This window comes from Sus scrofa, chromosome 17, assembly GCF_054392235.1.
Source record: "Sus scrofa isolate SSC_HxYL_T2T_F1_AM1 chromosome 17, Sscrofa_HxYL_maternal_Yorkshire_Landrace_v2.0, whole genome shotgun sequence".
Taxonomy (NCBI): Eukaryota; Metazoa; Chordata; class Mammalia; order Artiodactyla; family Suidae; genus Sus; species Sus scrofa.
Window position 1 is genome coordinate 39,612,456 of NC_139399.1, and position 13,554 is coordinate 39,626,009.

At 56.3% G+C, this 13,554-nt stretch overlaps 2 protein-coding genes across 3 annotated transcripts; both read left to right on the forward strand.

The window, feature by feature from the left end:
• The first annotated feature begins 181 nt into the window (after positions 1-181).
• Positions 182-3,081, forward strand: CENPB (centromere protein B). The gene has a single exon (XM_021077378.2). The coding sequence runs from the start codon at positions 437-439 to the stop codon at positions 2,252-2,254; it is 1,818 nt and encodes a 605-aa protein (XP_020933037.2). The 5' UTR covers positions 182-436; the 3' UTR covers positions 2,255-3,081.
• SPEF1 (sperm flagellar 1) lies at positions 1,709-9,598 on the forward strand. Of its 2 annotated transcripts, none has more exons than XM_085002785.1 (7): positions 1,709-4,195; positions 6,770-6,881; positions 7,213-7,369; positions 7,555-7,594; positions 7,750-7,810; positions 7,979-8,105; positions 8,205-9,598. In XM_085002785.1, the coding sequence occupies exons 2-7, from the start codon at positions 6,808-6,810 to the stop codon at positions 8,310-8,312; spliced, it is 567 nt and encodes a 188-aa protein (XP_084858911.1). In that variant the 5' UTR covers positions 1,709-4,195; positions 6,770-6,807; the 3' UTR covers positions 8,313-9,598.
• Positions 9,599-13,554: the final 3,956 nt, after the last annotated feature.

Here is a 13,554-nt window from a genome sequence, read left to right on the forward strand (position 1 = left end):
GCGGGTCCAGCAGGCCGAAGCGCCCCCGCGCGGTCGGTCCGGGGCGGAGGCACGGCGGTGGGGGGGGGGCGCTGAGGGCTGGGAGGCGGTGCCGGGCGTCCCCGCGCTTCCCGCGAGATCCCGCTCCGCCCGCTCCGCCCCGCTCGCCGCGCTCCCTGCTCCCCGCGCCGCGGCACTTCCTGCCTTCCGCGCCCGCGCCGCCCGCCCTCGCCCGCGCCCGCCGCCTGCCGCCCGCCGCCCGGCGCCGCGCCCGCCGGCGCCCCCGAAGGTGCCCCCGGCCCGGCCGGGTCGCCGCCCCGCCCCCCGCCCCGCGAGCCGCTTTGTCTCGGGCGGGGCGCGCGGGAGAGGCCGCCAGGTGCCCCCCGCCGCGGGCCCGGGCCCCCCGCCCCGGGGCGGCGGCGGTGGCGCCGGGCCCCGGGGCGGGGGGCGCGCCGGGATGGGCCCCAAGCGGCGGCAGCTGACGTTCCGGGAGAAGTCGCGGATCATCCAGGAGGTGGAGGAGAACCCGGACCTGCGCAAGGGCGAGATCGCGCGGCGCTTCAACATCCCGCCGTCCACGCTGAGCACCATCCTGAAGAACAAGCGCGCCATCCTGGCGTCGGAGCGCAAGTACGGTGTAGCCTCCACCTGCCGCAAGACCAACAAGCTGTCCCCTTACGACAAGCTCGAGGGGCTGCTCATTGCCTGGTTCCAGCAGATCCGCGCCGCTGGCCTGCCGGTCAAGGGCATCATCCTCAAGGAGAAGGCGCTGCGTATAGCCGAGGAGCTGGGCATGGACGACTTCACTGCCTCCAACGGCTGGCTGGACCGCTTCCGCCGGCGACACGGTGTGGTGTCCTGCAGCGGAGTGGCCCGCGCCCGGTCGCGAAGCGCTGCTCCCCGGACCCCAGCGGCTCCCGCCAGCCCGCCCGCAGTGCCCTCGGAGGGCAGCGGTGGGGGTACAACGGGCTGGCGCGCTCGGGAGGAGCAGCCGCCGTCGGTGGCCGAGGGCTACGCCTCCCAGGATGTGTTCAGCGCCACTGAGACCAGCCTATGGTACGACTTCCTGCCCGACCAGGCCGCAGGGCTATGTGGCAGCGATGGACGGGCACGCAGGGCCACACAACGCCTGAGTGTCCTGCTGTGCGCCAACGCCGACGGCAGCGAGAAGTTGCCCCCACTTGTGGCCGGCAAGTCGGCTAAGCCCCGTGCTGGCCAAGCCGGCCTGCCCTGCGACTACACTGCCAACTCTAAGGGTGGTGTCACCGCCCAGGCCCTGGCAAAGTACCTGAAGGCCCTGGACACCCGCATGGCTGCAGAATCTCGCCGAGTCCTGCTGCTGGCTGGCCGCTTGGCTGCCCAGTCCCTGGATACCTCGGGCCTGCGGCATGTGCAGCTAGCCTTCTTCCCGCCGGGCACCGTGCAGCCACTGGAGCGTGGAGTGGTCCAACAGGTGAAGGGCCACTACCGCCAGGCTATGCTTCTCAAGGCCATGGCCGCCCTGGAGGGCCAGGATCGCTCAGGCCTGCAGCTAGGCCTCATGGAGGCCCTGCACTTCGTGGCTGCGGCCTGGCAGGCAGTGGAACCTTCAGACATAGCTGCCTGTTTTCGCGAGGCTGGCTTTGGGGGTGGCCCTAATGCCACCATCACTACTGCCCTCAAGAGTGAGGGAGAGGAAGAGGAGGAGGAGGAGGAAGAAGAGGAGGAGGAGGAAGAAGAGGAGGGTGAAGGGGAGGAGGAGGAGGAGGAGGAGGAAGATGGCGAGGAGGAGGAGGAGGAAGCGGGGGAAGGCGAGGAGCTAGGGGAGGAAGAGGAGGTGGAAGAGGAGGGTGATGTGGATGACAGTGATGAAGAGGAGGAGGAGGAGGAGGAGAGCTCCTCAGAGGGCTTGGAGGCTGAGGACTGGGCCCAGGGAGTAGTGGAGGCTGGTGGCAGCTTTGGGGGTTACGGTGCCCAGGAGGAAGCCCAGTGCCCTACCCTGCATTTTCTGGAGGGTGAGGAGGACTCTGAGTCGGACAGTGAGGAAGAGGAGGAAGATGACGACGATGAGGAAGATGAAGATGATGAAGATGAGGAGGATGGTGATGAGGTGCCTGTGCCCAGCTTTGGGGAGGCCATGGCTTACTTCGCTATGGTCAAGAGGTACCTCACCTCCTTCCCCATTGATGACCGTGTGCAAAGCCACATCCTCCACTTGGAACACGACCTGGTCCATGTAACCAGGAAGAACCATGCCAGGCAGGCAGGCGTTCGGGGTCTTGGACATCAAAGCTGAGCCACTGGGCCTAGCCATGCCCCCAACCCGGATGTGGCAGCACCAGCCCAGGGCAGAGGACTCTCTGGGCAGCCACTGTGGATGGAGCCAGAGTGGGGAGCCCCAGATCCTTTAGTGATGTTCTCCTGGCCCTATGACAGGCCCAGTCACCTCGGTAGGGCCTGGGGCTGGCATCAGCCTCACTGCCTGCTATTGCCTCTTTCTCAGAATCCTCTATCCTCCCCATTTGCCCCTGGGCTTGGGGGACCAGGTGGGGAGGGTGGGGAGCTGTCCGGTGCTACCACACCGTGCCATCAGTGGACTAGGCCATAGTAGCAGCCAGGGATGGACCCTGGAAGCTTCTGGCCAGAGAGTGCCTCTCCCCTTCTGCCATCCACACCAGGTCTTTGGTGGGGGGGGACCCCAAAGCCATTCTGGGAAGGGCTCCAGAGAAAAGTCCAGCCTAGGCCCCCAAGGCTGGCAGCCCCCATCCCTGCCCTTGGGGCCGCCTCAAGAAGCACAGTCTAACTGCAGGCTCCTGAGCCTGCCTCTGCCTGCTTCCCCACCTCCCCAATCCCTTCCTCTGGCCCAGTCCATGTTACCTTGGCCCTTGGTTTTCTTTCCAGATCCGAGGTTCTCAAGAGGCCCTCTAGAGGAGTGATAATGAGCGCTTCCCTCATGGGCAGCTGCAGGCCCCGTGCCTCTCCTCCCTCCCTGGCAGGGCCCTATCCTGGGCAGAGGGCCTGGGGCTGGGCCCAGAGTCCAGCCATCCAGCTGCTCCTTTCCCAGTCTGAATTCAATAAATCTGTCCACCCCCCTTTTGTGGGGGTGGACATTTTAACAGCCAAGGGTGCATCCTTCATGGTCTGGGCTTGCGTCTGTCTTGGGGACACTTCCTTTTCTGGTTCCCTTTGGTCCTTGCTCTGGTGGGACAAATGTTGATAGAGTGGCTACAGCCCAGGCCCTGACCAGGGTAAGGGGCAGCATCCATATCCAGGCTGGGGGAGAAAGGGGTCTTCAGCACACTTGCCTGGGGGGTGGGTTTGAGGAAGCTGGGCTCTCCGCTGCTTTGGGATCAGAGAGAAACTTTGGGTCAGTTGGCTGGGACAGGAGGGAGGAAGCCAACAGTCCTTCAAGGGCCAAATTAAACTGTAGGCACCTGGGAGCTAGGCTTATCCAGGCCCATTAAAGAAGATCTTGCCGGAGTGGGATGGGAGGGCAGAAAGAAAGGAGTGTTGGGCTCCAGGTTGGAGTTTTTAGGGGCCTTACAGGTCCCTTGTATGGTGCCTTAAGAGGAAGTCCTCTAGGCCTTTCAGTGATTGGCATCTCCAATCCGGATGGCTGTCCCTGGGAATAGTGGCAGGAGGAAGGTGAAATTGCTGGGAACAGATTATACCCCCAAGAGGTTGAGGGTGTTAGCAACTCCCTGTGTGGTACCCTCCTGCCTCACCCCCCACCCCTACCCCCCCACGCCCCATCCAAAGGTGAGGACAGGCCCCTCTGCTGATTCTTCCCCCTTTCTCTTCAGGACCAGCCCACCCCCTCCCAGGCCCTTCCTCATTGGAACTCTCAGGCCCCAATGGTTCCAGTGAGGGCAGGGCCTGAGCTGGAGCAGGCTGGCAGCTCTGGGCCCCAAACCGGTTTTCCCACCTCAGCTGAGGCTGGCACATCACCCCTGTGGTTCCCTGCCCCCACCTCCTTGCGGTTCTTCCTCTCTCCACCCTGGAATGTTGGGGGGCAGGGGCGGCGGTGGTGGCAGGTATCCAAGTCATCTTTTTAAACAAGAAGGTGGAGTGACTGTTCCACACTTGGCCTTCCGTACCTCTGGTGTTCCAGGCCTTGAAGACTTCAAAGCTAGGTAACAGCAAAAAGAAGTTGGGATTCCCAGCCCCAATGGGGTTCCCATCTGAGCCCTGGAGGATGGGACAGAGAAGCCCAGCCTACCCCCTGGCCTGCTCTGGAGTAAGTAGAGGCGAGCCGTGTCCTTCTCCCCGTGTGCCCCTGACCGATCCAAGTCCACCTCAAATACCAACAAGGCAGATCACTTCCATTTGTCTCCTGCCAACAACACCTCTTGCTGAAACAGGCCATCTCATTAATCAGCTCACATTAACAGGGCTCTTGCTGTGTTCCAGGCTCAGTGTTAAGTGCTTAAATGCTCCCAAAGCCCCCGTGAGGTAGGTAAAACTGTGAGAAAACATGTACAGGAGGTTCAGTAGTGCGCCCAGAGGCACACCACTAGTCTGGCAGAAGCAAGCTCTCTCCCAGGCTGACCCTAGAAGTGCCCTTCACTAAGGAATTCCTAACCCTGACCGTATTCCTAAAGGAGTTGGTTACTGACTCTCGGGTTTAGGTTTTCTAGCACGTTGGTCTGTGTGGTAGGTTCATTTTTAAGAGTTTGTCTTTTCTGGCATGGAATAAATTTTAATATAAAAAGTGAAAAAACAAAAACCCAGTTTCTAACAGGCAGAAAAATAGCTCTGAGCGGGGGATGAGTGCTGTGTAAATGTCTAAAGGAGCTCTTGAAGCACCTGTACCCCAAACATAGGTCTTCTGTAAGTATTCTTTCCCTTCTCCCTATTATCTGGAAGGGATAAGTAGGTGAGAACCATCCCCGTTTCACGGAGGAAATAGGGTTAGGAACTTGACCTGAGCTCTAGTGTTCTCCCCGAGAGTCAGGGTTACATGTGAAATGCCCCACCAGGATACTACTGGAAGGGGGGGATGGCGAGCAGTTTTATGGGAATGCCCATATGAGCCCAAACCTTCAAGGGGGGACCTGGCAATGAGGCGCTGACACAGCTTTTCACACAGTCCAGTTGTGAAGTAGCGGGTGGCTAACGATGGACCCCCAGATTAAGCTGACAAACACTGGGATGCTACCCTTCACTTGGAACTGATTGCAAAAGGACCCTGGACGGGGATCCTAGCCCTGGGCATGCTGAGGGTTCTGGAAGCCTAGTTGGCTTTGGCAGGTCCCAGACTGGGCCAGTGTCTGGTCAACAGGTGGCGTGAACACAGAGATGATTTCTTGGGAGGCGGGGAAGACCGACGGCCTTTTCAAGCTGGGGCCTGAGAGGAGGTAGCGGGACAGGAAAAACCACAACTCCCAGAAGCCCCTGCTCCTTGGCGAGTCGGGCCATGGTTGCCATGGTTTCGGAAAACAATATGGCCGCTCCCAGCTGGGACGCGAGTGTTTGGGTTAGAGAGGCAGAGTACTCGGGCGGCGGCAGTGGCGAGAGAGGAAGCTTTTGAGGGATTGTGAGGTTGAGGCTGGACGCTACACAGCTGGAACGGCCTGACCTTCCTGAGGGCGCCAATGGCAGGCAGCGTGGACGAGGAAGCGCTGCACCAGCTGTACCTGTGGGTAGACAACATCCCTCTGTCCCGGCCCAAAAGAAATCTCTCTCGGGACTTCAGTGACGGAGGTGTGCGCCCCAGTGTGTGTGTGTGTGTGTGTGTGTGTGCGCGCGCGCGCGTGCGCGCCTAAGTGTGTCCTGTATGTCTGTGTGTATCTATACGTTCTGTCCTGTATGTACGGGTGTAGGGGGGGGTCTGTGCACAGATGTCTCTTTGTGCTTGGGTGCTTGTGGTGGCAGGGGTGGGAGTGCGTTGGTAGGAAGGGTGTCTGACCATCTCCTAGGACTTCAATTGTAGAAGTGTGCACCTGTGGGAATGTGGGCATGTGTGTCCATATTTACGTCTATATGTTCCAACCTTTATGCATGTGTGGTTTATGGGGTGTGTGTGTTTGAATCTGTGACTCCCTCCTGGGACTTTAATGACTAAGATGTGTGTCTGCGTATGTATTTGTGCACCTGTTTGTGTGTGCATGCTTATTGCTGTTTTCTATATGTCTTGTGGGAGTCTGATCATGTGTGAGTTCACATTTGTGTTGACATGTTCTGTCCTGTATGTATGGAGGGGGTCTTGTGCACATGTGTGTTTTTGTGATTGTGTAGGTGTCTGTGTGTTGAAGATTGTCTCCTAGGATTTTAACAACAGAAGTAAGCATCTCTCTGTGTATATATTCGTGCATATGTGACACTCTGTGCTTCTGTATGTGTATGTTGGTGACAGGCTCTTGGAACTCTAGTGATGGAAGTATATGTCTGTGTATGTGTTTCTGCATGTGTGTGTGTGTGTGTGTTTCTATGTCAGTTCCTAGGGTGAGGCCCCAGGCTCCTGAAGGGCTCTCTTAGAGACTTATTCTTCTTTTAGAGGCTTATTCTCCAATAGAGGACCAGAGACTTTAGTTTCCGTAAGCCCTGGGTTAATAGCAAAGGCATGTAGCTCCTCTGGGGTATGCTGGAATATTGGTCTCTGGCTGATCACTAATCTTGCTTTCTTGCCTCCCCTCCTCCACCACCCCTCCCTCCACATCATCCTTCTCCCTTTCCTCATCTCCACCTCTCCACTTGGCCCCACTGCACTGCCACCCCTGATTCTCCCACCCCACCCATTTTTTTCTCCTTCCTCCTTCTCCCTTATCCATCCCCACACCTGCCATGTTTGCTCCCACTCCATCTCCCTCAGTCCTGGTTGCAGAGGTCATCAAGTTTTATTTTCCCAAGATGGTGGAGATGCACAATTATGTCCCTGCCAACTCTCTCCAGCAGAAGCTGAGCAACTGGGGTCACCTGAACAGGTAGAAGAATACCCGAGCCCCTACCCTGGGATCCAAGGAAGGGCCCCCAGCCCCTCCACCTCTTATGGTCTTCACAGCCCATGCTGGTGCCTAGGTGGGAGGGGACAATGCAGACGGAATCTGGTAACAAAATCAAGGGACTCTTCTTTGGAGGAGGTGAAAAAGACCCTTGAGATGCTCAACCACTGGGCTCAGATTGGGTGCCCTTCCATTCTCCCAAGGCTGTGCACTGAAGAGCTGCAACTGCTGCACCCCCTTTTCCCCCCCTCACCCCTCACTTCATCCCCCCAGGACCTAGTCCACCATCCCTGTGTCTCCCCCCACCCCCCAGGAAGGTGCTGAACAAATTGAACTTCTCGGTACCAGAGGATGTGATGCGTAAGATCGCCCAGTGCGCCCCGGGTGTGGTGGAGCTGGTGCTCATTCCTCTGAGGCAGCGCCTGGAGGAGCGGCAGAGGCGAAGGAAGCAGGGCACAGGCTCCTTACAGGTGCCATCCCACGCTAGCTTCTGGCACTGCTCTGGGGGAGTTTCCCAGGCAGCAGAAAGCTCTGCCTTCTGCTCTAAGTGAGGGGAAAGGGTGCCTGGCTAGAGGGAGGCTGACAGGGGTGGGGATGGGGGATTCCTTGGGGATGGCAGCCTGAGCTCACAGCAGACCCCGGGGGGTTTTTCCAGGAACTGGCTCCCCAGGATGGCACTGACTACATGGATGTGGGTAAAGTGGCCTTTGCTTGTCTTTCCTCCCAGGAGGAGCTTTCTTCCCCGTCCTTCCTTCCTTCCTTTGGGGGCAGGGGCGGGAGTGTGGGAGGGGGAGGAGAGGAAAAAAGGACTCTAGCAGAGTTACTTTACTCCTCCACTTGCCTGTCTCAGGTTTGTCCCAGAAGGCCCGAGGGGAAGGTGCCCCAGACCCCCAGGGAGGGGGACAGCTCAGGTAAGGAAGCTGGGACTTCCTGCCCTTACCAAGCCTGGTAATCTCCCCGAGTAGACTAGGAGATGAGGGTTGCACCTGGAAAGAGGTAGGGAGAGAGGGGAGGGAGGGCTGAAGGTGGGAGGGGTAGCCCTGAGATCCTAGCCTCAGGTGAGCTACTTCTCACTCCAGGACAGGCCGGCTGCCTGGGCCCCGGCCATCACCGGGGTATAGCCAGACGCTTCAAGGCGACCCAAGCTTCGTCCTCCAGATCGCTGAAAAGGAGCAGGAGCTGTTGGCTTCACAGGAGACTGTGCAGGTGAGGGCACATTGGCAAAGTGCCGGGAACTGGGGCCAAGGAAGGCAGGGGCAGGAGGGAGCGGGCCGCTGAGCTTGACCTCTGCACCACTCGGCCCAGGTCCTGCAGATGAAGGTGAGACGCTTGGAGCACTTGCTCCAGCTCAAGAACGTGCGCATCGAAGACCTTTCCAGGCGGCTCCAGCAGGCGGAGCGTAAGCAGCGGTGAGCCGAGGTCCCGACCTCATGGGGACATCCTCATATCCACCAAGGCCCAGATGCCACAACCGACACACCCACGCACCGACGGACAGATGGTCAGGAAGAGACAGCGGCTCCAGTGAGCCTCTTGGAACACGAGCGCCCCTCTTCCTTGGGGTGTAGGTGAACGTGGGGGGATGGTGGGACAGGAATCCTCCAAGTAGAGCCCAGAGACTGAGCCGTCTCCTTCTACTCCATCTGGGTCAGGTGGATGGACTGCTTTCCAGAACCTAAAAGCCACATGCAGAGACCTGCATGCACCCCAAAGCATTGCCTAGCAATGGGGGCTCCACCTTGGTGCTCCCTGTGCTGGGCTTTGGGGGGTGGTCCCCCCACTTGGTCCACACCCATAGAATCGAGCCCCTGCCCAACTCTCAGGACAGTGGTGTCTCCATCCAGGCTAGTCCTCTGTACCCTTGGCCATGAGGGAAGCTGCCCCAGACCACTGAGGGGCTTCCTTGCCCCTCCTGGGCACTCACCTGGGACCCAACTGAAGGCTGGAGAGTCCAGCAGCTGAAGAGGAAGGGGTGAGGAGCTCAGCCAGGAGTGGGGAAGACATGGGCTGTGCCTGTTCCAATTGCCCTCCCCTCCCATGGGGTATGTTGTGAAGTTCTGGGGGCTCTGGGTCTGGGTTGCCCCCATTAAAGATATGCTCTCCCTGCCTTCTCTTCTCTGAGGGCAGTGAGTTCCTGTCCCCCTTGAGTGAAAGTGGAAGAGCCTGTGGGCCCAGAGTGGATCTCACCTTGTGGATGGCTGGGCCCTGAGTGGCCACTGCTTGGTCGGGTGATGATGCCACCAGAGGTTAGGTCTTGTGCACTAGGACAGTCTGACTTCTAACTCTGGCCTTAGACTACCCTCCAGTATCCTCTAACCCAACCACAAACTCAGGCTTCATATTCTCCCCATATGTAGCCACACCATCACCCTCAACCCTGCTTATAGACTCAACCCTAAATTTGTCCTCTACATGACTCCCAATTCTGCTCACAGACTGAGCCCAAGTTCTGTGGATCAAGGGTAAGCTTGACTTCCAACCCTGATCAAGATATCATGGCCTTCGTGTGACCCTAACTCTGATCATCTACTGACCTCCCCGTAACACTGAACATTTGAAAATCCTGAGATCCCACAGCTCTATTCCTAGGCTTATACTCAGCGTACTGAGGGGAAACTGAAGCTCTTGTATCCTGTGTTCTGGGACCCATGTACTGCAATGTTCATAGCAACTCTTTGTAATAGCAAAAGAACTAAAAAGACCTTGTATTAGCTATCTATTATTATGTAACAGACTGCCACAAACTTAGTGGCTTTTCTGTGGGTCAAGAGTTCAGGCATGGCTTAGCTGGATCCTCTGCTTCAGGGTTTCTCACAAGGCTGCAATCAAATTGTGGTTGGCCAAAGCTGTGGTCTCACCCGAAGGCTTGACTGGGGAAGGACCAACTTCCAAGTTCACTTGGTTGTTGACAGTTAAGTTCCTTGTGGGTCGATGGACTGAGGGCTTGCTTTTTTGCTGGTTATTGGCTGGTGGCTGCCCTCATTTCTTTGCCATGTGGCCATCTCCAATGTGATAGCTTACTTCATCAAAGCCAGCAAAGGAGTTAATAGAGTCAGCTAGCAAGATGGAAGTTACAGTCTAATGTAATCACAGAAGTGACATCCATCACATCTGTGGTATTCCATTTATTAAAAGTCATTAGGTCCAGCCCACATTTCAGGGGAGAGGTACACATGGGTGTGAATACATAGATGGCAGGGATAACTGGGAACCATTTTAGAAGCTGGTGACCACAAGGATAAAAAAAACAACAAAAGGATTAAAAAGTCTAGGACAGTGTTATTTAAGAAGCAGAGGGCTTATTCATTCTATTGTTGATGGACACTTGGGTTGTTTACTGTTTGGGGCTATTACAAATGATGCTATTTGTCTTTTGGTGTATAACTAAGAGGGGAATTGCTGGTCACAGGGTTGGCATTTATCAGTTTTATTAGCCATTGCCAAGCAGTTTTCCAACAAGGTTATAGTTGTTTAATTTTTATTAGAAAGAATGGAGTCCAGAGGAGTTCCTGTTGTAGCACAGTGGAAACATATCTGACTAGGAACCATGAGGTTGTGGGTTCCATCCCTGGTCTTGATCAGTGGGTTAAGGATCTGGCGTAGCTGTGAGCTGTGGTGTAGGTGGAAGATGCGGCTCAGATCCTGTGTTGCTGTGGCTGTGGCATAGGCTGGCAGCTGTAGCTCCAATTGGACCCCTAGCCTGGAAATCTCCATATGCCGCAGGTGTGGCCCCCCCAAAAAAAGGAGTCCAGAAAACCATGTTTTTTAGGTTTTTGTTTTGTTTTTCCATGCCTGTGGTATATGGAAATTCCACAGCTGAGGATAGAACCTGGGTCCCAGCTGTGACCCAAGCCACAGCTGTGACAACGCCAGATCCTTAGGCTGCTGAGCCACCAGGGAGCTCCCAGAAAACCATGTTTGAAGCTGGAGTGGATGCCTTACATGTGTTCAATCTATTTTCTTTTTCTTTTTTTTTTTTTTTTGCTATTTCTTGGGCCGCTCCCGAGGCATATGGAGGTTCCCAGGCTAGGGGTCGAATCGGAGCTGTAGTCTCCGGCCTACGCCAGAGCCACAGCAACGTGGGATCCGAGCCGCGTCTGCGACCTACACCACAGTTCATGGCAACGCCAGATCGTTAACCCACTGAGCAAGCGCAGGGACCGAACCCGCAACCTCATGGTTCCTAGTCAGATTCGTTAACCACTGCGCCACGACGGGCACTCCCAATCTATTTTCTTAACCTGGAGTTACTCCCAATTCCGCCTCATACTGCCCCCCTCTCCATAGGGGCTGAGGCTTCCCTCAGTCATCTGGCTCTGGTAGGGCTATTTGCACAGGAAGTCCCAGGGCCTGGGCACCACTCTGATGTTGGCCCACCCTCTTCTTGGTATGCAGGTTCATTGGGCTTCAATGGCGCAGCCATGTACCTTCTACCCTGACCTCCTGGCATGAAGGGTCTCATTTCCTACTAAAGGCTTTCTGGAACCAACTGCTCTTAACATTGTGGCTTTGGAGCCTTCCCTGGGCATGGAAAGTAGTATCCCCAGGCATGGAAACCTCTGATTGCAGATCCTCCCAGTTGGCCAGGCAGCCAGGCTGCTCAGTGCTGGGGAATGTGAGGAGTGTTTGGCAGGGACAAGAAACCACAGTTCTTTTTGTCTTAGCTCCTACCCTAAACCATGAGTGCCTTTAACTCCAGAGCCTCCCATAGTAACTTGATCATCACATACACTTAGTCAATATTTGTTGAAAGGAGTTGACAATTAAGAAATAGCCCCAGGCAGTGCACAGTTAACAGCTAGTCCGTGTGTTTGAAAGAACCGAGTTCCCCTTATGGCTCACTGGTAATGAACCCAACTAGTATCCATAAGGACGCGAGTTCCATCCCTCGCCTGGCTCAGTGGGTTAAAGGTCCGGTGTTGTTGTGAGCTGCAACGTAGGTTGCAGGTAAGGCTCAGATCTGGCATTGCTGCGCAGTTCAGATTTGATGCCTAGCCTGGACACTTCCTTATGCCATGGGTGTGGCCCTAAAAGAAGAAAAAAAAAGAAAGAAGAGAATGCTTACCAGGGATGGATTTAAGAAGTTAGTTAGAAAGACATAAAAGGAAAGGCTTAATCTAGTTTGAAGGGAGGGTGAGTTCTGTCTAGGAGAGGTGAGTAGGAAGGGCATTCAGGTGAGAAGGTAACATAAGGAGGGGATTCAAATGTCTGCCTAGACCTAGATTGTAAAATAAATGTGAGAAAATAGGGACTGGTAAGGACTATGGCAAATTGATGGTCTTTGGGGCCAGGCTGGAATTGAGTCCAAGTTGTTAGTTCTGATATTTCAAAAGAGGAGGAAGAAGAGGAGGAGGAAAAATTAGAATTTTTAAAAGTCCCATGTGGGCTAAACAAAACATGTCTGTAGCCTACTTTGGGCGGTACTGTCTGCCAACTTTAGACCTTGAAGTTGGGTAGTGAGAAAGCATTTGGCAAGAGTGGATGAGAGTGTAAATTCTCCCAAAGACCGCGCTGGAGGGCAGCATCTCAAACATCAGAGCATCACCCAAAATGATGCTAAAAAGTTTAAGGGTCTTCTGGAAACAGTCCCAGAGCACGGAGCATTTTAGAGCAGGGGAGGACTGATGGAAACAATAGCTCAGGAAGATTAATGTGCCAACGGTGTTGACCAGAGACCAGAAGATAGGTTAGTGGCGACAGGGATCCAGCGGAGGGTAGGAGCCTTGAGGGCTCCGCAAAGGCACAGACCCCGGTCTTTCTGAAAGGAATCTAATCTAACCCGTATCATCTTTTGCCTAGTTATGTTGGAAGGGGGGGTCCGTTCCCCGCAGGCACTTTATGGACCCCGTTCCAGGCAGCGAAATGGGGGGAGTGTTGTTCAATTACGGGCAGGTGGGGCAGCGGCTAGAACCCCTAAATGTCCGAGGGCCACGTTTTCGCTCCAGGCTCTGTGCAGGCGCCCACATCCCACCCATCCCGCGGCGCTGACCTAGGCGCATCCCTTTGCCATGGCGACCGCCTCCATGGAGACCAGGAGGCTGCGGTCCTCCGGGACGCCTGCACAGGTTCTCCCAACCCCCACCCCGCGTGCCTTCTTTGTTCTGATGCTTATCCAGGCTGACAGGGCTCCCAGGACGCATCTCAGGTCCTCGCGGGTGCGCTTCCTCCGAGGCAGGGGGATGGGACGGAAGAAACCAGTGTATTGCAGAGCGGGAAGGATGAAGGGTTCCTCCGCTCCGGGACAGACCTTGCGATGTCCGTAATCGACTGCTATTGCAGGCTCGGAAGCCTAGAAAGAAAGGCATCTTCAAGTGCCTGACCTGGCTCTGAGTCCCGCGTTACGGCCGCTTAAAGGAGCCGAGCCTAGAGAAAGCCCCTTCCAAGTTGGGCGGAGACGGGAACTGCAAACTCCGAGGCTGAAAGTGAACGTGGGCAGGGCCTATTCAAGGCGCTTCTTCCTTAACCAGTCCCTGCGGCATCTTGGCCTCTAGCCAAAGCGGGCGGCCCAGCTAACTTCATCGCGAGAAGTCGCCGGGCCCTTGGGCATGGGTTTGTACAGCGCAGCCGCAGGGCCTTCTGCAGGTGACGCAGAGGCGCATCGCCAGTTGGCGGTTCTCTGGCGCCCGCTTATTGGTTCGAAGCGCCCTCGCCCCAC

Coding starts and splice junctions, on each gene's coding strand:
- CENPB (XM_021077378.2), top strand. CDS start 437: ATGGGCCCCAAGCGGCGGCAGCTGACGTTCCGGGAGAAGTCGCGGATC.
- SPEF1 (XM_085002785.1), top strand. CDS start 6,808: ATGGTGGAGATGCACAATTATGTCCCTGCCAACTCTCTCCAGCAGAAG. Junction 7,370..7,554: donor AGGGCACAGGCTCCTTACAG/GTGCCATCCCAC, acceptor GGGTTTTTCCAG/GAACTGGCTCCCCAGGATGG. Junction 7,595..7,749: donor CACTGACTACATGGATGTGG/GTAAAGTGGCCT, acceptor TGCCTGTCTCAG/GTTTGTCCCAGAAGGCCCGA.